Source organism: Scyliorhinus torazame, chromosome 4 (assembly GCF_047496885.1).
Source record: "Scyliorhinus torazame isolate Kashiwa2021f chromosome 4, sScyTor2.1, whole genome shotgun sequence".
Taxonomy (NCBI): domain Eukaryota; kingdom Metazoa; phylum Chordata; class Chondrichthyes; order Carcharhiniformes; family Scyliorhinidae; genus Scyliorhinus; species Scyliorhinus torazame.
In genome coordinates, this window is record NC_092710.1 from 171,239,128 (window position 1) to 171,264,165 (window position 25,038).

At 45.6% G+C, this 25,038-nt stretch overlaps 1 protein-coding gene across 1 annotated transcript in view; it reads right to left on the reverse strand.

Annotated features, from left to right (window-relative positions):
• Positions 1 to 25,038, reverse strand: part of tdrd15 (tudor domain containing 15) — a 53,276-nt gene that overhangs the window by 24,938 nt on the left and 3,300 nt on the right. Inside the window, exon 2 of the mRNA XM_072498869.1 lies at positions 551 to 6,715. Within this exon, the coding sequence (XP_072354970.1) occupies positions 551 to 6,710 (6,160 nt within the window). The 5' untranslated portion in view covers positions 6,711 to 6,715. The remainder of the gene's footprint in view (positions 1 to 550; positions 6,716 to 25,038) is intronic.

The window sequence follows — 25,038 nt, forward strand, 5'->3', positions numbered from 1 at the left end:
CGGGATTCACGCCAGCCCCCGGCGATTTTCCGACCCGGCGGGGGGTTGGAGAATCCCGCCCAAGGAGTCTATAATCTTTCGAAGTATATGCGAAAGGACAATTTGATTGTGACCTAGAAAATAAAGAATTAGAATGGTCACAAATTGACAAATTATTTCAATTAGATTGGTTGAAGAGGATGAGTTATGTGCATAAATTTTACAATGGAAGAAATAGGTTGGATGCTAGGTAGTTCTTTTTCCAGCAACAGACGATCTCTGGAAAGCTTTGGTGGTTGTTGAATTACTTGAAAATGAGCTACTATGCCAGGTGCTATTAAGGAATAATGGACAATGATGCTTAATGTCTCCATAACTTCCATGCAACTCAAAAGATCTTCCTCATTTGTGATAAATTTTCAAAATTGTTGAATTAAATGCATCAACGACTTTGTAATATTAAACATTTTCAATATCATTGCCCAATTTAAAATAGCATTAATTTCTATTTATAAAACAAATAGCAATGCCATGCATTATAATATAAATATTGTAGAAAATAATTACTCACATTTTATTGAATAACTGGAGTCAAAATTCACAAAGGCAGGTTCTTCATTTTGTAAAGCCATTGTAAGCTCATCATTGCTTTTGTAGATTTGTTGCTCTAAAATAGGTTCAGTCAGTATTTGTGAGCTCTCTTCAGAACTAATAGAGTCTTCCATAAAGGAGTTGCCAATTTCTTTCCGAAAAGCAGCATGTCCCACAGCATGTAAATCTTCTGCGACACTCTTATTATTTACAAAAAGATCTACCTCCCAAAGCAACTCAGAAATACGTTGTCTGAAAAATACAGTCAAAGACTGTTCATTTAAGGATTTTTGAAAGAAAACAATGGCTTCATCTGTCCAGTTATGTCCAACTGAAGGTACCACATTATTTAAACTGCAGTGATTAGTCAAGCGTGGAACTTCTGCAAGTTCTTTCGGAAGTTCTCTTAGTCTGTTCAAATCCGAAGATGGCACAAATATATAATGTCCATAATCAACAGCTCTAACAAGAACAAACTGCTGACAAACTTCATAAATTTCCACCCTAGACCACTGCTCATCTGTGGCAAGCTTGATTAGGCAACCTACACCAGGATTCAATATGTCTTGAGATAAAGGATGAAATTCGTCTGATAGTTGAGCCAGGAGTGAAGAGATTGTTTCCATTATTTCAAAGGTATCTTCAAGCTGGATGTAGAATTCTGAAGGGTCAATCACAGAAGTAGCAAAGCCAGTGTACTCTACTCTTGTTTGAATAGGGCCACACAAAATTGGGTTCAATGACAAACACATCATGCTGTTATCAACAGAAAGCAAAGTTTTTGATGCTATATTGATCTCCGTTTCTGCAGAAGTAATTTTATTCATCCATCCATTCAAATCAGATGAACAATTTTGCGACGTAATAATACTGATATTCTTGTGGACCATTGCTGGATATTTTTCAGCAAGAGAAGTCGCATCTTGGCAAATCGCAATCTCCCAAAATCCAGAATCCAATTTTCTAAGTAATTCGATAAATGTCTGGTCATTTAATGCAAACACGGGAGGTAATAGATATTTTAATAGCTGCTTGTTTTCAATGGCGTTCCATGGCCACATCATGACTTGTTCAATAAAGTTCAAAATGCTGTCATTTAGTACTTTAATCCACTGCAATAAACTAATGTCAGTACGACCGAATTCCACCCATTTATCTTCCCAGTGAAGAAGTTTGATTATAGATTTGTCCTGCTCAGAAAATTGTTGAGACTGACATTTTCTTCTTTCAATTGCATTCGAAGATGATATATTTTCTATTTTTACATCTTCACCAACAGCCAGAGTTAAGGGAAACAACTCCTCGGTACTTGCATTAAGTTTGATACTGAAGCTTCCACTGTTTGACACACTTAGCAGAGTGTTAGCTTTAACAAGCCAAACAATTCTTCTTGAACAGACAAGCTTCTCAAGTAAATGATTATCTATCTGAAATACAAATTCTTTGTTGACTATACACTGGTGCTCATAAGACATAATTGCTGTGCAGTAGTGTTTATCCTCAACACTCATTTTCTCAGGTGCATTCCTCATGCCCTGCAAGGATAGATCTAGCTCAGAAATAAGAATTTCTATTTCTGAAGCTTTGTTAAGTGTTAAAGCCTCCTGGCTGGATGATTTACTACTTGCCATCTCACTTAAGAATTTGCCAGCTGAGGATCGAGTACAATGACCAAGATGAATCTTCCAAAACTGACTAAACTGTTGTACAAACTCACAAACTATATATTCCCTAGTTAGCTTATTTGTAAAATGTGAAACTTCAGAACACCGCAGTCCATCAGATTGCATACCCTGCAATTTTGGCTTCAAGAATTTCTTGAACAGGCCTGTTTTAGAATAAGTCAAATCTGGCATGGGATCAATGAACTTTGTGAACAATGGGTTCAATTTGATTTTCTTGACAGAAGAATGCAAAGCATCATTTTTGATTGACACATCACTATCATCACTTACGTGTGTACTCTGAAAATCCTTACCTTTAGATTTGGTAAATGCTGCACCACCCATCTCTTTTCCCTGGTCTGGGGTTCTGTGCTCATTATGTACTCGTTCTATGAAGGAGTCTGAAGAACTATTTCCACTTTCAATATATTTTTCAAACCTGGTGATCAGCTTAGCTTGAGGCAAATCCATCAGATTTTGAAGAAGCCATTTGCCCTGACAGTGTTTTCTAGTTCGACATATCATTTCAAAGCGATCCATTGCCTTTTGTGTTGCAGGACTGTTTTGCACAAGGTGGCAAAGTATAGTAGATGGCAACATTTCCTTGGAGTTAATCACATGATAAGATGTCATCTTCGTCTTCCTTGGTGGGAGTGTTACCTTGCCTGCCTGGCCTATTTCACCAGAGTTCTTTCTGCTATATGTTGTTTTTAGTTTTGCTAACTGTGCAGTAAATTTAGGGATAATTTCATTCTGGCGATGCTTTGAGTATTTATTTTTGTAATAGTTTCCGGTCTTACATGGAGTATTTTTCTTTTTAAGGTTATAGTTCTGGTCTTTATTTTTGTGTCCCATGTAGGAATGAATAAGTCGGTTTGTTTCTTTGATCAAGTGTGCTATGTAATCAGGTTTCTTATTTATCAGTACATCTGTGGAAGGAACATTTTTTGTCGGATGGAAAGATTTGCCATTTTGCCATTTTGTTTCATCAAGGCAAATTACGTCTCGTCGATAATGATGATGCATGTATTGTTCTGTTATTTGAGCACTAATTTTCACACTTCCATCATAAAGCTCAAGAACCAACTGACCATCAGACTTCTTTGCTATCACAAAGGCGGTGATAGGATTCCCAATTACAGTTTGTTTAATTACAGTTTGTTTAAACAAGGCAATACTTTCATCAGACAGTTTCGGAAGACTAAGAGGTAAACAGCACTTCACCGCTTGCATTGGTATCAAAATCAGGTCCTTTGCATCTTCGGGAATTGGAACCACATCATTTTTATCAACTATCTCCGTGTTTCCATAGTCTATGAAAAACACTTTAAAATGTTCAGGTGAATGCACTGAACGGGCTAAAGCACGGTACCACTGACCATCTTCAAAATACCTTGCTAAGCAGATACTGGTTTTGTCAAGGTCTAATCTTTGTTCTTGCATTTTTTTACTAACAATGTCCACCTCAGTCCTAAGTGTATCCAAAATTACAGTATTTTTATCAAGCTGACAATAGAATTTTGAGAGACTAGACACGTGAGTTACATATACTTTTTCTTCACTTCCAACTTTTAGACCATGAGCACTGTAATAAGGCGTGTATAGTTGAACTGCAGGACTAAATGAACATGGTGTTTCAACGCAAGCAGCTAGTCCCATATCTAAAAGTAACTGGCATACATTAATCAATGGTGTATGAAGGTCTACCACATTACATAGACCCTTTCCATCCATCAGAGCCATAGCAAATATTGTGCATTTAAGACGCCCACCAGAAATTAAATTGTCAATGAATCGCTTAAATGTACAACAGGAAATTTTATCCCAAACAGAAGGGTCATGGTTTACAGATCGAATTATGCTGTTAAAAGTGCACCTAAATGCCTGTCCTTCTAGTCGAAGAAATTCTGGATTAATAGCACGAAGATTTTTCATGGCTATTTTTTGTTGCATGCCATAATCAACAAACAATACAGTAACCTCTTCTTTTGGAAAATTCCTTTGAATAACAGATGCTCTGTACCATTGACCATCTTTAGAGCACCTTGCAACACACCCAATATGTCCAAGTTGAAAAGCATCCTTTGGAGTACTGTAATAATGCTGCATATTCCTCATAAGTAATTGAAGTTGATTTGAGTTTCTTTGCAGTTGGCACCAAAACTCTGCTGGAGAATTTACATGAGATACTCTCACATCAAGAACAGACCCAAGTTTAAACACTTGTTGCCTGTATGGTGATGCTATTTTGGACTCTCTAATCCACGTTGGCATGGTAAGATGTACAGATGAAAAGTTATTACTCGTTGTACCAGCTGGAAATAAAACAGTAGATACCAGGATATTTGAAACTGGAATGTCATATGAATTTTCCAACGTTGCGTTTTTATCTGTGCATTTCCTGTTCTCATTTGCAATGAATTTGGTTGTCCTAGCTCTCGAAGATTTCAACATACATCTCTGATGAAGCAATGCATCATCTGACTGCACATTCCAAAAATCAGCGTACCCAGCTTGAAGCATTAGTGTACCAATAGATGACTGCTCCCTGCATTCCATATCTTTCATATCAATCGTATATTTGCTGCCCTGTCTTGAGATTACTTCAATAAAAAGTTGTTTATGGAATACAGCATTCTTAAAGTAGTTAGTGGCATCTTTGGTCCACACTTCTTCAATAGGAAAAACATAAGCAACAGAACAATTCATAGCCATAGCAGGTAGATTTGTGTACTCAGGAAGCAGGGATTTCACAGCATTAAAATCTACAACTTCAGCATTTCCAAAATCAACAAAAAACACTCTGAGTTGGTTGAAAAGTACTTCAGTAATAACTGCTCTGTAGTAATGTAGATCTTTGCTATACCTAGCGCAGCAAAATAAACCAGGTACTGGTTCCTGAAGGAGTTCTTCATTTATGCCAATCTTGCTGTAGTGGTTTGTTATGCTCATCATTAAGCATTCAAATTCATCATTGTGTTCCGACGTTCGAATCCAAAAGTCAGATGGGTTAATTACATATTCAACAAATCCAACATAGGAAGCATTTATTTTCATCCCAACAGATCCTAATCTACGATGCATTGATTTACATGTCACTTTCCTAGGCGCTGTCATCTTAGTTTCTGAAAATTTTCCAAATTGACCATCAATATCCTTATTTTCCTTCTTTGGGCAACACTCAATCACTGGATTTGCTTCTGCCAACATTCCAGTCATCTGATGGATATGAATGTTTTTCTGCTTGTAAAATGTAACATAGTATAAATGCTCTTCACAGGAGTAGGAATCAATACAAATAATTAATGTTTCCTCAAACAACGATTCCTTGAAAATTTCTGTCTGCAATCTTATCCATTGTTTTGTTTGGTTTGATAAGCCAGTTAGTGCACAAGGAAATGACATCAGTGGCATCGTAAAAAAGTTTGGCATCAATTTTTTAATATGATCAGGAAATACAATTTCAGTCCTTCCATAATCCATGAACCAAACTTCTATCTGGCCAGAGGTTAAGAGTTGCTTTACAACTCCCCTGTACCATTTTCCATCTTTACCTTTTGCAGCACAAAGTGCACCAAAATTGTCAATGGGTTCATCGTTTAATTCTTTTCCTTCATTTTCATAGTAACATTTCAAGTCTCCAGTCATTGCTTCTAGCTCCGAAGTCAGCCTTTTCAACTGGCAATAAAAGTTATGAAGGCCTGAAGCACATGTTATTTTTACTGCCTCTGTAACACCAGTTTGCAAACTGGGACTCAAAACATCCAGGATACGTTGGAAACTAGGAGATAATGTAATTGTTTTATCGAGCACAGGCTTCCTGCAGCTTTTATTTATGTACCGAGTTTTAGTATTTTCATAACCAGATCCAAGTAAATCTTCTGAAATTTCCAGTATAAAATGGAAAGTGTTGCCATCAAGAATATTTGCTAAACCAAGGTCAAAAAGCTTTTGGTTAATATTGGGGACTTCCACCAACATAATTTGGTCCATTAAGATATCTTCAATGTAACCTTTGATTTGAAAAGTTACTAGTGACAAAAAATATTTGACTGCTGTTGGGGACCATGTTCCTTTTACTGGCACTATATTGGCAAATATTCCACATACCACTTTTGGAGGCAATTGAAATAAACTCTCCTTGGCAGAAGCGATGTGACTAGGTTCAACTGTCAATACCATACCAACATCTACGAGAAATACGTCGTATGATTCTTCATCTTTTCTTATGACCTTTCCTCGATACCATCCCGCATTGTAAAGGTCCTCTGCAAAACAAAACTCACCAATTGCGATGTTGGCACTAGTCTTTGCTGAATTCTGCACTTCATTGTGCAATATATGATAGTCCAATTCACATACGTTATTGCTCCGACCCCAGAAACGTACTAATAATTTTTCTGGACAACATTCCACATGGGTTATATTCAGATCAAGGTGGTTGGTGTGAACAGGCGAAGTAAAAGTTGAATACATAAGGCCTGTAAAGCAAAGATTTGAGAATAAATTATTGAAACAGGAAAATTCTAATATTTGAAAGCCTACCTTAAACTCAAAATATTGAAACAATTGTACATCAACACAAATGCAGACTGAACAAACCAAACATCAGGATAAATAGTTACAAGGATAAACTATATTACACAGGAACCATTGCTATTCTTAGTCAGTCAATAATCGAACTACTGCAAACAATTATCTTACGATTTCCAGTGGCGGCTATGAAGGAGTAAGTCGCACATTTGGTGGCTCCCGCTCGGGTCGGACTTTTGGACCTTTTCCCCCGATTTTCTACCAGACTTTGACATATCATAGAATTTACAGTGCAGAAGGAGGCCATTCGGCCCATCGAGTCTGCACCGGCTCTTGGAAAGAGCACCCTACCCAAGGTCAACACCACCACCCTATCCCCATAACCCAGTAACCCCACCCAACACTAAGGGCAATTTTGGACACTAAGGGCAATTTATCATGGCCAATCCACCTAACCTGCACATCTTTTGAACTGTGGGAGGAAACCGGAGCACCCGGAGGAAACCCACGCACACACGGGGAGGATGTGCAGACTCCGCACAGACAGTGACCCAAGCTGGAATCGAACCTGGGACCCTGGAGCTGTGAAGCAATTGTGCTATCCACAATGCTACCGTGCTGCCCTTGGGAGCTGTGAGCATTTCATGTGCCATGATGCGGGCGGTTGTTCTTGCCTAGCATCCCAATCAGGCTGTGAGGCCTGGACACTTGTCCTGAACTCCAGAGGCATCAACACCACAGAGGCAGCAGCCAACATTAGAGTACAGAAGAGCTGATCATCAGCACTGGGGACATCTCCGCGACTAGAGTGGTTGTGTAGACAGGCGAGGGAACCAGCGCCTGGTCCAGGGGACGTTACCAGCCTGTGACCGGGGTACAGGGTTTGGGGTCCGGTGCCCAGGACCAACTACTGCGACCAGGGTGTGTGTGGAGCGCGTATTCGATGGCACCCTGAGGGAAGCAGGGGATGCAGACTCGATGGGCCGAATGGCCTCCTTCTGCACTGTAAATTCTATGATAAGGAGCACATTCTACAGTGGGCCAAGCAGACATGGAGCTGTAAGTGGGACAATAGTATCCTGGGGGTCTACCAAGACCTGAGTGTGGAGGTGGCCAGGAGAAGAGCAGGCTTCAACCAGATTAAGTCAATCCTTTTTAAGAAAAAGGTGAAGTTCGGACTGTTGTATTCGGCCCGTCTCTGGGTCACGTACGAGGAACAGCACTTTTATTTTGAGTCTCCTGAGGACGGGCTGGACTTTGAGAAAAGGAAAGGACTGGTGGTGGACTGAGAACTTTTGAACTTTGCTGCAACGTTCATGTTTTTCTTTCTTTTTGTTTCTCTGTTCTTTAAAAAAAAGTTTCTCGTTTTTCGTTTTGTGGAAGCTGTTTGTAATGCCTTCTATATTGATTTGGGACCAGTGGCAGAGCTGAGTTAAGGTTTTCATTTGCACTGTTGGGGGATGGAGGTGTACTTGTTTAGATTTTGGTGTTTTTCTGTCGGGCAATTGTGGGGATTGTTTGATGTTGGTGTATGTTTGTATGAGCGGGGGTGGGGTGGGGAGGGAACAATAGGTGGGAGACTATCCGGCGCCAGGGATGGGGGCCACCAAGCTAGCTGGGTGGGCTAGCGCATGGAAGCACAGTGGGGGTCTGTGCATGTGTTTGGTTTATCAAAGAGGTTGGGTTACAGAGTGTTGTTACTGGGGGGGGGGGGGGTGGAAGGGAGGGGGAAATGTTCTGCTGACAAGGGACAGAGAGGAGGTTGGGGACGGAGGCTTCCTGGGGTGGGCCGGTGGAGGCGCAGAGCATGGGTTGGACATGGGCCAAAAAAAGGGCTTGGCTGATCGGCGAAGGCGGGGGGGGGGGCAAATGAGCCCCCCAACTAGGCTGATCACCTGGAATGTTTGAGGGTTAACTGGGCCAGTCAAGAGGGCACGTGTGTTCGCGCATCTTAGGGGACTGAAGGCGGACGTGGTAATGTTGCAGGAGACGCACCTTAGAGTAACTGTCCAGATTAGATTGAGGAAAGGCTGGGTCAGTCAGGTCTTTCACTCGGGACTGGATTCAAAGAATAGAGGGGTCGCGATCCTGATCAATAAGCGGGTGGCGTTTGAGGCGGGTAGAATAATTTTGGATGTGGGAGGTCGGTACATTATGGTCAGTGGGAAATTGGAGGAGGTGCAGGTGGTATTAGTAAATGTGTATGCGCCAAATTGGCATGATGTGGAGTTTATTAAGAGGATGCAGGGGAAGATACCGGACCTGGACCCGCACAGGTTGGTCATGGGAGGGGATTTCAACACAGTTATTGACCCTGGCTTGGGCCAGTCAAGCACGAAAATGGGCAGGGTGCCAGCAATGGCCAAGGAACTAAAAGAGTTCATGGAGCTGATTTGGGGGGGGGGGGGGGTATCCATGGAGATTTGGGCAGCCGAGGGTGAAGGAGTTCTCCTTCTACTCACACGTGCATAAATTGTACTCCCGGATCGATTTCGTAATTTTTAGCAGGGCCTTACTGGCAGGGGTGATGGACATGGGATACTCGGTGATCACAATCTCAGACCATGCTCCGCACTGGGTTGACCTGCAGGTTAGTAAAGACAGTAACCAGCAGCCGCACTGGAGGTTAGATGTGGGACTTTTGGCTGACAAAGGGGTTTGCGAACGGCTGAGGAAATGTATTCAGAACTACCTGCAGGTCAACGACACGGGGGCAATTTCAGTAGTGATTGCAATCGATGCAGAAAAGGCTTTTGATTGGGTAGAATGGGATTATCTGTGGAAAGTACTGGGACGGTGCGGATTTGGACGGGGCTTTATTGACTGGGTCAGGTTGCTGTATCAGGCTCCCTTGGCAAGCGTACGGACGAATAGCACAACATCGGACTATTTTAGACTGCACCGGGGGATGAGACAGGGATGCCCCCTCTCCCCACTGTTCGTGCTAGCTATAGTGCCATTGGCAATTGTTCTGAGAGCCTCAAGGGGCTGGTCCGGGAGGGAGGGGGGGGGGGGGGGGGGGGGGGAGGAGCACGAAGTCTCGCTCTATGCAGACGACCTGCTTCTGTATGTATCGGACCCATTAGAGGGGATGGAAGAAATCATGAGGGTTCTTGGGGAATTTGGCCGGTTTTCGGGGTATAAGCTAAATATGGGGAAAAGTGAGATGTTTGAGGTCCAGGCGAGGGGACAGGAGAGGCGATTGGGGGAGCTGCTGTTTAGATTAGTAGGGAGAAGCTTTAGGTACCTAGGCTTCAAGTGGCGCGGGAATGGGACCGGCTGCATAAATTAAATCTGGCTGGCCCGGCTAGTAGACCAAATGAAGGACGGGTTTCGGAGATGGGACACGCTCCCGTTGTCATTAGCTGGGAGGGTACAGACGGTGAAGATGACGGTCCTCCCGAGATTCCTGTTCGTGTTTCAATGTCTCCCCATCTTTAGTCCGCGGTGCTTTTTTAAACGGGTCAACAAAATGATCTCTGGCTTTGTTTGGGCGGGCAAGACCCCGCTAGTAAGGAAGGTAATGCTTCAGCGGAGTCGGAGAGATGGCGGGCTGGCGCATGCAAATTTTAGTAACTATTACTGGGCGGCGTATATAGCCATGATCAGGAAGTGGGTGGTGGGGGAGGGGTCGGCATGGGAGCGTATGGAGGCGGCTTCATGCACCAGTTCGGGGGCGTTGGTAACTGCGCCTCTGCCGTTCCTGCTGGCACGGTACTCCACCAGCCCCGTGGTGGTGGCGGCCCTGAGAGTCTGGGGGCAATGTTGGAGACACGTGGGAGCAGAAGGGGGCATTGTTCTGGTCCCCAATCTATAATAATCACCAGTTTGCCTCGGGAAGTATGGATGGCGGAGAGCAGGGATTGAGGGGATGGGGGATAAGTTTATAGAGGGGTGCTTTCCTGAGTATGAGGACGCTGGAGGAGAGGTTTGGGTTGGCGAGGGGAAACAAATTCAGGTATCTACAGGTGCGGGACTTCCTATGTAAACAGGTGCCGACCTTCCCGCTCCTACCGCTAATGGGGATTCAGGACAGGGTAGTTTCCAGAGGGTGGGTAAGAGAAGGGAGCGCCTCGGACATTTACAAGGAACTTATGGGGTCAGGGGAGACGCAGACCGGATGAGCAGATTCTTTGGGGTGGACGGCAGGTGTGCAAAATGTGCGGGAGGACCAGCGAACCATGTCCACATGTTCTGGACATGTCCGAAGCTTAGGGGATTTTGGCAGGGGTTTGCAGATGTCATGTCCACGGTGTTAAAAACAAGGGTGGCGCTGAGTCCAGAAGTGGCGATTTTTGGAGTGTCGGAAAACCCGGGAATCCAGGAGGAGGAAGAGGCAGACGTTCTGGCCTTTGCTTCCCTGGTAGCCCGGAGACGGATACTATTAGCTTGGAGGGACTCAGCTCCCGAAGTCAGAGACCTGGCTATCGGACATGGCTATCTTTCTCTGTTTGGAGAAAATCAAGTTTGCCTTGAGAGGGTCACTGTTAGGGTTCGCCCGGAGGTGGCAACCATTCGTCAACTTCTTCGCGGAAAATTAATCATCGGCAGAAGGGGGGGGGGGGTTAGTTTAGTTTAGAGTAGGGGTTAATAAAGCTGGGACCTGTAAGGGAGGGAGACGGCTTTTGTTTATATAAACTATGTTTATAGTTTCATGTACATTGTTTATTGTGTTGTTGTTATACCAAAAAATACAGCTTTCACTTGCGCAGGATTTCCCACAGCACTAGCCAGCCAACTGATAATTTAGGAAAACATGATATTGTGCATTTATGAACAAGTTCCTACAGAGAACAAAGAGTGGTCAGTTAATCTGTTTTGGGTGTTGGTTAAGAGATAAATGTTGGCCAGCTCTAAGAGAGAACTCACCTGCTCTCCTCTGGATAGCAGGTGGATATGTGGGTTAGTGGGGTATCAACCAAGATTATTGGACCTTTTCAGTCAATATTGATTGAATGCAATCACTTTGGTGCATTCTAAATGTCAACTTGTTTCAGTTTTAAAAATTGTAAATCTACACCAATGAAGAATATGGACACAGAATCCTCACAGATCCTAATGTATCCTTATGTTTACTACATTTTAAGGTTAAAGATATCACAGAAATACACAGTGCAGCAGAGAACTCTTCAGCCCATCGGGTCTGCAGTGACACATAAAAAACACATGACCTACTTAGCTAATCCCATTTGCCAGCACTTGGCCCATAGCCTTGAATGTTATGACATGCCAACTGATCACCCAGGTACTTTTTAAAGAATGTGAGGCAACCCACTTCTACCACCCTCCCAGCAGTGCATTCCAGACCATCACCACCCTCTGGGTAAAATTGTTTTTTCTCTAATCCCCTCTAAACCTCCTGACCCTCACCTGGAACTTGTGTCCCTTTGTGACTGACCCTTCAACTAAAGGGAAAAGCTGCTCTCTACCCACCCTGTCCATGCCCCTCATAATCTTGTACACCTCGATTAGGTAACCCCTCAGTCTTCTCTGCTCCAACAAAAACAACCCAAGCCTATCCAACCTCTCTTCATAACTTAAATGTTCCATCCAAGGCAACATCCTTATGAATCTCTGCACCCCCAGTGCAATCACATTCTTCCAGAAATGTGGTGACTAGAACTGCACAGTACTCCAGCTGTGGCCTCACCAAAGTTCTATACAACTCCATGACCTCCCTGCTTTTGTAATCTATGCCTCTTACATTTAATACATTTTAAAAATTCATTCATGGGGTGCGGGTGTCACTGACTAGGCCAGCATTTGTTGCCCATCCCGAATTGCCCTTGAGAAGGTGGTGATGGGCTGTCTTCTTGAACCACTGCAGTCACTGTAGTACACCACTATGCTGTTAGGGAGGAAGTTCCAGGATTTTGACCTAGCGACAATCAAGGTATGGCAATACATTGCAAAGTCAGAATATGATGTGGAGGTGCTGGTGTTGGACTGCTGTGAGCGCAGTAAGAAATCTTACAACACCAGGTTAAAGTCCAACAGGTTTGTTTCGAATCACTAGCTTTTGGAGCAGAGCTCCTTCCTCGGGTGAATCCTGAGGAAGGAGCTGTGCTCCAAAAGCTAGTGATTCGAAACAAACCCATTGGACTTTAACTGGTGTTGCAAGTCAGAATAGTGCGTGGCTTGAAAGGAAAATTCCAGGTGGTGGCATTCCCATGCATCTGTTGCCTGGTCTTTCTAGATGGTAATGGTCCTCTGTTTAGAAGGTGCTGCCTAAGGAGCCCTGTTGAGTTCCAGCAGTGCATCTTGTAGGTGGTGCACACTGCTGCCACCAAGTTGTGGATGGGGTGTCCTGGATGGAGCTGTAGGGAAATAGTTAAAAACCAAGTTTTCATAACATTGAGTCTGTGGGAACACATCAGTTTTGCAGAACCCAGACTACAAATGTGACAATGTAACAAAGGGAACACAGCCAGCAATATAGATACTAATGAGAGTGACGGTAAAGGCCACTATTCATAAGTCATGATTTAAAACTGTAAGCCAATAGGGAGCAGAGAAGAGGGTGGTATCAAACCATACAGGTATAAAAGGTACCGGAGCACGTGTTGCCCACTCTCTTCACCTTTGTTCTCTTTCTATTGTTTTCTTCCTTGTGCCCCGCTGAGCTTTTATTTATTTTGTTTTGTATTTTTGTAGTTTCTGAAGTGTACCAAGTTAAGTATCGTTGCTCTTATTAGCCTTAGTTTCATTAGCTCTAATTCTGTCACCTTTGCTCACGAGTCGCCAGGTATCTTTCTGATACCGCCACGTGGTTCAAGCTCTAGTTATGATTAATAAGACAGCACACCGCTTAGTAAGATTAAAATCAACGGTCATTTATTATGTACAGCAATAAATACTTACACAATAATCCTACTTTCTAGACTACTACCTACCACTACTGGCCAATACTTAACTTTTGGGAATGGCCCACCAGGTCAGGGAAACAAATGGTTTATCGAATTGGGTCTGGCCCGCGGGATTCAAAGGCTGATACAGGTTGACGGCTAGGAGTCTCTATCGGGTAGCGATCGCTGGAGTCAAACTTACGGTTGCTGGTCGATGGTTCTTGCGAAGGTTGCGAGGAGAAGAAGGGAGAGATCTGAACTTGGCCCCTATTTTTATAGTTCCCGGAGGCTTCTCGCCTCTCGGGGCGGACCTTGACCCTGGTCCCAAGTGATTGGACTTGTTCCCAATCACTGGGTTCGATATGCTCCAATAATGGGGCGATTCCTTGATCGGGGGAGTGGTCGTTCACCTTTCTTTGTCTCGGCCACTGCTGGCGCCGAGAGGTCTGGATCAGCATTCAATTGCTAATATGTTGCAATTGTTCCCGGGTATAGCCGATTAATGGCTGGGTTGATGCGCTGCTAATGGTCGCAGGTATCGATCTGGGCCGACTTCCCCAGAGCCGAATACACTGTTCTGTCTGCAGCTGTCCGTTTGTGCCCTGTTGGCTGCTTTTCCCATCAGCCTTTTCGGATAGCCATTTTACATCAGGTTTTGGCCAAATTAATCGGGGATCAGCCATTTTAGGTGGGTACATTCCCTACTTGTGATCCTAACGCAAAGCGTGAAGGATCACATAAATTTTGTCCTTTCCGTTCCCTGACCGGGGGGGGAACACCTCCTACATGGCCACTACTCTGACCCTAGCTATGCACAAAAATTTTTACCTAAACAATTCTACGGGCACTATGTCAGGCAGGGGCATGCATCTACAAAATAAAAAACTTGGAACCTCTAATTTTACCTAAATACACTATACTCACCAAACATTGCATTATCCTATCTTCCTAAAACATACAACAACAATCATCACATTCAATATACTCTTTCCTGGCTTGGCAGTCAAGCTCATGATCATACATTTTTTGTTTATGGGGGTTTTGTACATTTTTTTTAATTTACAGAAAAACGCAAGTGCATGTTCTTTATTATTGTGTTGTAGGTCACGGGGGTCTGGTCATACCCGAATATAGGGGATCGGATCCGATATACCGGGGTTCGAGTGCGGTACGCTCTCCTTCTCCATTTGCGGAGGCGCATAGTCTGCACTGCACAGCAGAGTATCGCCAACGCTAACAGTGCTTCAATCACGTAGGACAGGGAGTACCAGGTTATGAACCTGGCACAGCAGGAAGATGCAGTGTCACTGGTGACTGGGCTTTGGGTACTGCGGGGCAGTGAAACATTAACGGCAGGGAGGTTTGGAGTAATGGGGTCCGTGTTCCCGCGCAACCAAATGTCCAAAAAAAAAGATGTTGAGCACGATGAAATAAGCCCTCATGGCTGGCCTCTTTCTTTTTCTTTCTGTGTTCTCTGTTTTCTCCGGTCCTGGAGCTTCTGGAGTTCTGTAAAACAAGCATAGTATCTGGAACTACCGTGGTATAATATCCGGTATGTTAGTGCAGTCTTACCATTTGGGTATTTGATTTTATATACCGATGGGCGTACTTTATCCGTAATGGAGTATGGACCCGAGTATTTCGGAGACAGGAATGTGCTGGGGTTATACACAGCCAACATCACTTGTTGTCCTATATCATACTCCGTTGCATGCACTGCCTTCTCAAAACAGGCCTTGCTCTGTTTCTTTTTGGTGCCCAATTTAACTGCGGCTGCTAACTGAGCCGTTTTTACATTCGCAACTAATTGCTCAACGGCTTTCTCGTGGGTGAGGGCCGTAACTTCAGTGCTGGTCAGGTCTAAATCTAACAAGGGGCAGCACGGTAGCATTGTGGATAGCACAATTGCTTCACAGCTCCAGGGTCCCAGGTTCGATTCCGGCTTGGGTCACTGTCTGTGCGGAGTCTGCACATCCTCCCCGTGTGTGCGTGGGTTTCCTCCGGGTGCTCCGGTTTCCTCCCACGGTCCAAAGATGTGCAGGTTAGGTGGATTGGCCATGATAAATTGCCCTTAGTGTTGGGTGGGGTTACTGGGTTATGGGGAAAGGGTGGAGGTGTTGACCTTGGGTAGGGTGCTCTTTCCAAGAGCCGGTGCAGACTCGATGGGCCGAATGGCCTCCTTCTGCACTGTAAATTCTATGATAAGTATTCTGTCCCTTTCATGGGGCGTCCGGTCATGAGGGTGTGTGGGGTGTAACCTGTGGAGGTGGAAACAGTGTTACGCAAAAACATCAGCGCAAAGGGGAGGACTGAATCCCAAGTGGTGTTGTTCTGCTGGACCATTTTTCTGAGGGTAGTTTTTAGGGTCCGATTCATGCGTTCCACTATACCACTCGACTGTGGGTGGTATGCAATGTGAAATTTTTGGTTTATGCCAAATATCGTGAGGACGTTCTGCATGACCCGTCCCGCAAAGTGAGAACCTTGGTCCGATTCAATACTGCGGGGGAGTCCCCATCTTGTAAAGATGTGGTGGGTTAGGATCTTGGCTGTGGTTTTCGCGGTGTTGGTGCAGGCTGGAAATGCTTCCACCCACTTTGTAAAAGTGTCTATGACCACCAGAACATATTTATAGCCATTCCTGCAAGGGGGCAATGGACCTATAAAATCGATCTGGAGGTTATTCCAGGGGCCGTTAACGGGTCGGGTGTGGCTGAGTTGTGCCTTTTTGGCATATCTATCTGGGTTGTTCTGTGCGCAGATGAGGCAATTCTCAATGTAATGGGATATATCTTCCTTGAGATTTGGCCACCAACAAAGCTGTTTGAGGTGGGCTGTAGTGGGATCGATTCCCTGATGTCCGTGACCATCATGGAATAAACAGATTAATTGGTTCCTATCCTGCTCAGGAACTACATAAAGGGTGTCCTTTAACACCACACCGTCATGTGTGGTTATCGTATTTCTGTACCTCTCGTATGAGGCTGGAAACTTCCCTTTCATGATCTCAGTGAGAGCGCTATCCTGCTTCTGGGCCTCTACTAGATCCTCAATCCTAGTCTGCGTGACCTGAACTGCACTCACTGGCACGCTTTCGGGGGGCTTCCAAAAGTACCCATGTCTGGATCCTGCCTTAGCCAGTGCGTCGGCTTTTACATTTCCGGGGGGGGGGGGGGGGGGGGAGGAGGAACGATGGTGGCTGCGGACTTTTATAATGCCAAAAGTCCTGTCCTTGGCTTTTTGCAAAATATGGCGGAGTAATGGGGCTGAGGGGAGGGGTTTCCCACCCGCGGAAACAAATCCTCTTGTTTCCCAGAGGGGCAGAAATTCTGTGAGGCTGTTGCAGACGTATAGGCTGTCTGAATACATGTCTGCTGGGCTGGGGAAGGAATCTGGGTGCTCTACAATGTAGGCGATGGCCGCAAGCTCTGCCGCCTGCGCGCCTAAGTGTCCAGGTAATTTTAATGCGATTTCCTCGAGGGCGCGTCCCTGCGTGTCCTCCACATAAATCCCGCAACCTGTTATGCGTTGCCCATCCAAGACTGTGGAAGATCCATCCACATAGATCCTAATGGGGTCACACGTGTCTGGGTGAGGGGGGCTCTGAGATGGAGTGGCTAGTTTTCTGGGGGGTGTTTTAGCTATAAAGGGGCCTGTATTATGGTGGGGCGAGATGATTTAACACTCATGGGGGGTTCCGGGGTACTGTAAATTGTCCGCTAAGTATGTGTGGGTCTTTGTCTGTTTTACTGTGATGTCCCGTCCCTGCAAGAGAAGGGTCCACCTAGCAGCGCGGATTTGGCTGACGGTACCGTCTTTAATTCGTCCGTCTAGTAAAAGTTGGGTGGGGGTGTGCTCGGTCAAAATGGTGATGGGGTTCAGTCCGGTAATGTATGAAAAGTACTGGACTGCCCAGAAAACTGCGAGCAGGTGCCTCTCACAGGCTGAAAATCCCTGCTCCACAGCGTCTAAAATTCGGGAGGCATAAGCCACGGGTCTTAGCTGGTCATGCCGTTCCTGCAGGAGCACGGCTGAAAGGGTGCGGTCTGTGGTCGCTACCTCTATGGCGTAAGGGGAAAGCGGGTCTGGAACTTGTAGTGCGGGGGCGGCTATGAGTGCCTGTTTTAATGATTCCACAGCATTCTTATGCTGCGGAAGCCATTCCCAGGGGGCTCCCTTCTTTAGGAGGTCTGAGAGGGGCGCTGCCTTGCTGGCGAAACCGTCGATGTGGTTTCGGCAGTAGCCAACCAGTCCTAAAAACGACCGGAAGGCTGAAACGTTTGAAGGGGCAATTTAGCGATCGAGTCAATTCTTTTGTGCTCGATCCCGCGTTTGCAGTGTGTGATAATACTACCCAAATATACCACTTTTTCTTCCAATATCTGGGCCTTTTTGGGGTTTACTTTACATCCAATGGAATGTAGTAATTCCAGGAGTTCGGACAGAAGCTCAATGTGCTCTTCCTTAGTGTCTGTCTGCAGTAGATGATCATCTACATACTGTACCAGACATTCGGGGCGAGAAAATTTAGCTAGTCCATTTGCCAGCTGTCGGTGGAAAATGGAGGGGGAGTTGTGGAAGCCTTGTGGCAGGCATGTCCACGTGTACTGCTGTGCTCTGAAAGTGAAGGCAAATTTATACTGGCACGCCTTTGCCAATGGAATGAACCAGAATCCATTACTGACGTCCAAAACCATGAAATATCGGGCATGGAATCCCTGTTTGAGCATGGTCTCGGGACTTGCTGCAATGGTGGGGACTGCTGCGGGGGTGACTTTATTGAGTTCCCGATAATCAATGGCCAAGCGCCATGATCCGTCGTGCTTCCTTACTGGCCAAATCGGGGCATTATTAGTTGAGGTTACCGATCTTAGGACGCCCTGCTCTAATAAGCTCTCTATAACCTTTAGGATTTCTCCCTCGGCTTCTAGGGGGAATCCGTACTGCTTTTGGGGTCTAGGGTCCGGTCCTGTTATTTGTACGGAGCCAGTCATCCGTCCACAGTCGTGCTTGTGGGTCGCGAATGCTGCCCTGTTTTTTTGCAGGACTGCCCTAACCTGTCGGTCTGTGCTGAGTGTGGTGCGGTTGAACCAAAACTCGCCTACTGCGCTAATTTTGTTCATGTAGTCCCCTATGGTGAGCGTTGCGGGGGCTCTAGCGGATTTCGCCATCTTCCAGACACACTGGTTGACTGGATCGAAAGATAGGTGGTGGGAATTCATGAAGTCGATTCCCAAAATGTGTTCTGCTGTTTGGGGCAGGTCGACTAAAACTATGTTTTGTGCTAATGGTTCCGATTTGGATGGGTACAGGGGCTGTGATGTGTCCCTGCTGTGAGTGGCCTGTGAAGCCGCTGAGGGTGATAGTGGCTGTAGTGGGCCATGTGTCCTGACCAAGGGTGGAGGAATTTAAGGTGGTGCGGGACCCTCCTGTGTCCCAGAGAAGCTCGATAGGCTGTCCCCAAATTTTCGCTGCGACTACGGGTTGTCCTGACCTATCCCAAAGGGTATCGCAGACCCAACTGGGGGAGCCTGTACACCGTCAGTCCGTTCCGGTCAAGTCTGTCTGATCCGACCGGGGGCTAACGCTATGTGTGGGCTCTGCCTTTTTCTTACTGAGAGTGCCTGTCTGTTGGGCTCTCTGTGGCTTTTTAGGGGCATTGCACTCTTTGGCAAAATGTCCCAACTGTCCATTGCACTCTTTGGCAAAATGTCCCAACTGTCCGCAGTTGTAACATTCTTGCGGTTTTGCTGGGGGCTGCTCTTTCCCTCATTTACCCAGGCGGGGGTGTGAAGAGTGGTTCTTACTGCCTGCACGTCTGCGGCGGCTTGCTTTTCCGCGGGGGTTTTACCGGCAGGTTTATTGTGAGCAGACTGTTCCCAAACGCGGGACAATCTTTTTACCACCCACTTCTCATTATGAGCCTCCTCCGAGGGGTCATAATTACTACAGGCATTCTGTCCTGCCTCTGTTGCATGGGAGATAAGGGTGCGGGTCCATTTGGCCATATTATCTGGGGACAAATGGGCACGGTCTACGTTTCCGAAAACGGCTTCAAAGTGAATCCACAAGCGTCCTGCGAACGCTGTGGGGTGTTCAGACTTCTTCTGTCTGCACTTATTTAGGCCATCTACGGGGTCACCCCGGTTATACCCGATCGCATCCAGGATCGCGGTATGCATTTCTGCAAGGGTGCCTCCTCCTACGTTCTATGGGTCGGGAAGGGCTGCTGCTACTGATGGGTCTAAGCTTAGGACCATGGGCTTTACCTGCTCTTTCGCATCCAGGCCGTACAAGGTCGCCTGGTGTTTGACGGTGGCAAAGAAATGGTGAGAGGCGGGGAGGAACGGTGTGATTTTCGCACACGCGTCCCGTAATTGGGTCACTGAGGGGGGTGGAATATAGGAATTCCACCTCGTCTGATGTGGCTGTGCGGTGGGTTGTTACAGGGTTCATGGGAGCCTGAACTACCTGCTGTGTGGGGGGTGGGGGTGCTTTCCTCCTTTGGGGCTTTCCCTGCGCACAGGTTCCCTGAACATATCTCTGCGCTGTCTCCTGCAATTCTTCCCAATCAGGGCCGTCTTCCTGTTCTAAACTTTCCCCAAAGGTTTCTTGGAATCCTTTTTGGACAGAAAGCAGTGATTGCAGGTCTGCAATTTGCTTTTGGCACTTTGCATGGTATATGGTACTCTGCCTTTGTTCCGTGGTTGCAGCGTGGAGCGCTCTCAAGGCTGCCTTGAGATCACGACATTGCTTCTGTAGCGTCTCCACCTGCTTCTCGGTCTCTTTCTTTACCAGGACTGCACGCTGCGTGTCCTGATAAGCCTTCTCATACTGTGACTGGAAACTACTCAAATGAGCCAGACAAGACTGGTGACCCCGTTTGGCGTCAGCCACCTCTTCGTCCTTTGACACTAATTTCCGCCTTAACTCCAGATTCTCTTTCTCCACCTCGCATACATCGACTTTACTCATACGATGTATGCCCTCTACCTCTTTGCGGAGCGTCCTGACGACCTCCTCTGTGCCTCACAATTGTGCCAGACAGGACACAATTGCCATTGGCTTGCACGCTTTTGCTAAACTCTTCTTCTGGATTTCACTCATGTTCTCCCCCCCAAGTATGCCCTATACATCCGGGACCTGAGTCATCATTACTGCAGAAATCATCCCACATGGGCCATCCTTTGCCCTTGAGATATTTCCGAATCTCCTCCTCCCAAATGGGACACTGTCCCACTCTACTGCTGCTGGTCGCTGCGACCGCAAATTCTTCGGGATTCATGAGGCGTTGCATTGCCTGCATGGCCATCTCTCTTATCTGCTTGCTTTGGTCGAATTTGGAACAGGGGGCTAAGGTGGTGTCGTAGATGCGGGTATGGCTTGCGCTAATTTCCGAAAATACCGACTTCCGACAGTTTTGACGCGACAAAATCTATCAGTTTTACCTTATAACACTGTTAGTTACGCATGCATGCACACACTTCCGAATTGTGAATTATTAACCAGAACCGCTTGAACACTTGTGGGTTTTTTTTTTTGTTTCCAATTGGATTCTATTCAAATTTCTTGGGTTCTCCCAGAGTGTTTTTCTACTTCTAGATCGGGTCCCGGCGGAGTTGCCAATTTGTTGCTCTTATTAGCCTTAGTTTTATTAGCGCTAATTCTGTCACCTTTGCTCATGAGTCGCCAGGTATCTTTCTGATACCGCCACGTGGTTCAAGCTTTAGTTATGATTAATAAGACAGCACACCGCTTAGTAAGATTAAAATCAACGGTCATTTATTTTTTACACCAATAAATACTTACACAATAATCCTACTTTCTAGACTACTACCTACCACTACTGGCCAATACTTAACTTTTGGGAATGGCCCACCAGGTCAGGGAAACGAATGGTTTATCGAACTGGGTCTGGCCCGCGGGATTCAAAGGCTGATACAGGTCGATGGCTAGGAGTCTCTATCGGGTAGCGATCGCTGGAGTCAAACTTACGGTTGCTGGTCGATGGTTCTTGCGAAGGTTGCGAGGAGAAGAAGGGAGAAGGGTCGATCTGAACTTGGCCCCTATTTTTATAGTTCACTGGGTTCGATATGCTCCAATAATAGGGCGATTCCTTGATCGGGGGGGTGGTCGTTCACCTTTCTTTGTCTCAGCCACTGCTGGCGCCGAGAGGTCTGGATCGGCATTCAATTGCTAATATGTTGCAATTGTTCCCGGGGATAGCCGATTAAGCTGCAGATGGCTGGGTTGATGCGCTGCTAATGGTCGCAGGTATCGATCTGGGCCGACTTCCCCAGAGCCGAATACGCGGTTCTGTCTGCAGCTGTCCGTTTGTGCCCTGTCGGCTGCTTTTCCCATCTGCCATTTCGGATAGCCATTTTACATTGGGTTTTGGCCAAATCAATCGGGGATCAGCCATTTTAGGTGGCTACATTATTCTGCAATAAAACGCAATCTCGCACTACCACTAGACCCTCGTCTCTTATTTGAAAATAAGAGATCATATGGTGTTAAGTTTCATGAGTGATGTTGGAGCTGACTCATATCTCGTAGGCGGTGGACAGGCTTTTAGGAGCCAGAAGGTGAGTTACCCCCATAGGGTTCCTAACCTTTGACCTTTTCTTTCAGTCACAGTACTTAAATGGCTGGTGCAGTTCAGTTTCATGTCAATAATGGTATGACATCCTGGGCAAGTGCACGGTCAATTCCAGCCCCACTCATCACAACACAAATGAATTAACCAATAAAAATTCTCAAAGTCTTTGGACCTTGGCTGCCCAATAATTACAGTCACCAGGTTTGTAATTTTAAACATTATTACTGTTCATTTATACCGGGAACTATGAAATGTGTAGTACATACAACTGGATAACGACAAGCACACACACACAACACACGACAGACAAACACACTCCGGGTGTGGGGGATGGTGGTTCTTTAGCACACTTTCTCCACAGCATGCTTGCTGGTTAAAATCTGTGGTTTACAGCTTGTAATGGTCTTCTTTTCAGAATCATTCATTCTGGATCCCCGCAGGTTGAAAGATGCAGTACTCACAGGCTTTCTGGAGGGACACTTTGCTGCTCATGAAACTGGGCCTTCAGCTCAGGGTTCGCATTCAGGCCTCTTTCTGTAGAGACACTTTATTTCACATTAAACCTTGCTTTCAGCTTGTAGTTTGTCAGACCTCTGCAGTCTCAAGAGAATAGCATCCAGAAGCTGAAGAGAGTGTCAGCCCTCACAGTGGCCTTCTGAAGAAAATTAGTTGAATCTTTTTTGGAGAGGATCAGCAACAGCTTTTTGAAGAGGATTTAGCTGGATCTGTTTAGCACAGGGCTAAATCGCTGGCTTTGAAAGCCGACCAAGGCAGGCCAGCAGCACGGTTCAATTCCCATATCAGCCTCCCCGAACAGGCGCCGGAATGTGGCGACTAGGGGCTTTTCACAGTAACTTCATTTGAAGCCTACTTGTGACAATAAGCGATTTTCATTTCATTTCATCTTTCAACTCAGTGTTGCCAAAATCAAAACTGAAAGCTCCTTAGGTCTCTGAACCATTTCAGTGGGACATGATCCAATTACCACCTGTTACCAAGCAGAGCTCAATCTTTTGGACCAATTCATTGGCCACCAGACAAATCAATTAAACTGAGTCCCAGCCAATCTCTGCCATTGGTGGTGGTCAGTCTACCGCTCCTGTTTGATCTCTCCTGCTTCTGAAATCCTCTGCTTGAATTAAAGTCCCAGGCCACTACTTTCTTCTGCTTGAATTAAAGATACAGGCTATCTTAAAGGCACACATCCATAAATCATCCATGGATCAAAAATGTAACGGCAAAAATAAAAGGGGAAATAAGGGAATAAACAGGAAGGACCCTTACAATAATAACCCCTAGGATTTGACAGTAGGGGATTCAGCAATTGTAACGTAATTCAATATCAAGGGGCAATGGTTAGATTTTTCCTTATTGGAGGTGGTCATTGCCTGGCACTTGTGTGAAATGAATGTTCCTGCTCACTTCATCAGCCCAAGCCTGGATATTGTCCAGGTCTTGGTGTATTTGAACATGGACTGCTTCATTATCTGAGGAGTCACAAGTGGTGCTGAATATTGTGCAGTGAACAGCCTCATTCTGGCCTCATGATGGAAGGAAGGTATTTAACGAAGCAGCTGAATATGGTTCGGCCTAGGACACTACCTTCAGAAACTCCTGCAGTGTTGTCCTGGAACTATGATTTACTTCTAACAATCACAACCGTCTTTCTTTCTGCCAGGTATGATTCCAACCAGCAATGAGTTTCCTCCAATTCCAGTTTTGCTCAGGTTCCTTGATGCCACATTCAGTCAAATGTTAAGACCAGTCACTCTCACTTCACCAGTGGGCTGTGTGGCATAAATGGTACTCAGCACCTAATTGCCAGACAATATCTATCTTCACCAAGAGATCCTGACTTTGACATTCAATGGTATTATCTTCATCATCAAACTCCCATTATAGTGTTGGGAGCTCCCATTAATCTAAGAATTCAACATGAGTCACATAAATCCCATTGTTACAAGAACAGGTCCGAGTCATGTGTCACACATTGCATCACAGCTCCAAAGACACTTTCTGGAAATTTCCTATGTTGATTATACTTGACCGACTGGTCCCAAAAGAACATGGAATGTCGTACCCAAAAAGGTGTCAAGGTATACTTCGGAGAGAGACACTGGAAAGAAACAAACTTGAATACCCTGTGGTTGTACAGACAATGCAGATGATTGCAACATCTCAGCAGACCTCCAAACCCCTTCTCCTTTGACAGTAGGAAGTCTTACAACACCAGGTTAAAGTCCAACAGATTTGTTTTGAATCACTAGCTTTCAGAGCACTGCCCCTTCCTCAGATGAATGCTGTTGAGTTGAAAGAAAATGGACTCTGGCGAAATACATGTTTGTATTCCCCTTCCAGGAAGTGGATTAAAAATCTAGCTGCAGACCTGATCTGTGTGATTGATCTGTCATTGTGCGAGTGATAATAGAAACTTGAGTCCTGTTCAGCTCAGATGGCTGGACAGGTAACATAGAACATACAGTGCAGAAGGAGGCCATTTGGCCCATCGGGTCTGCACCGATCTACTTAAACCCTACCTTCCACCCTATTCCCCTAACCCAATAACTCTTCCTAACCTTTTTGGACACTAAGGGCAATTTAGTGTGGCCAATCCACCTAACCTGCACATCGTTGGACTGAGGGAGGAAACCGGAGCACCCGGAGGAAACCCATGCGGACTCTGCACAGACAGTGACCCAAGCCGGGAATCAAACCTGGGACCCTGGCGCTGTGAAGCCACAGTGCTAACCACTATGCTACCATGCTGCCCACAGGTGATAAGTGATGCAGAGCGAAGCCAACAGTGCTCGTGTAATTCCTGTACCGG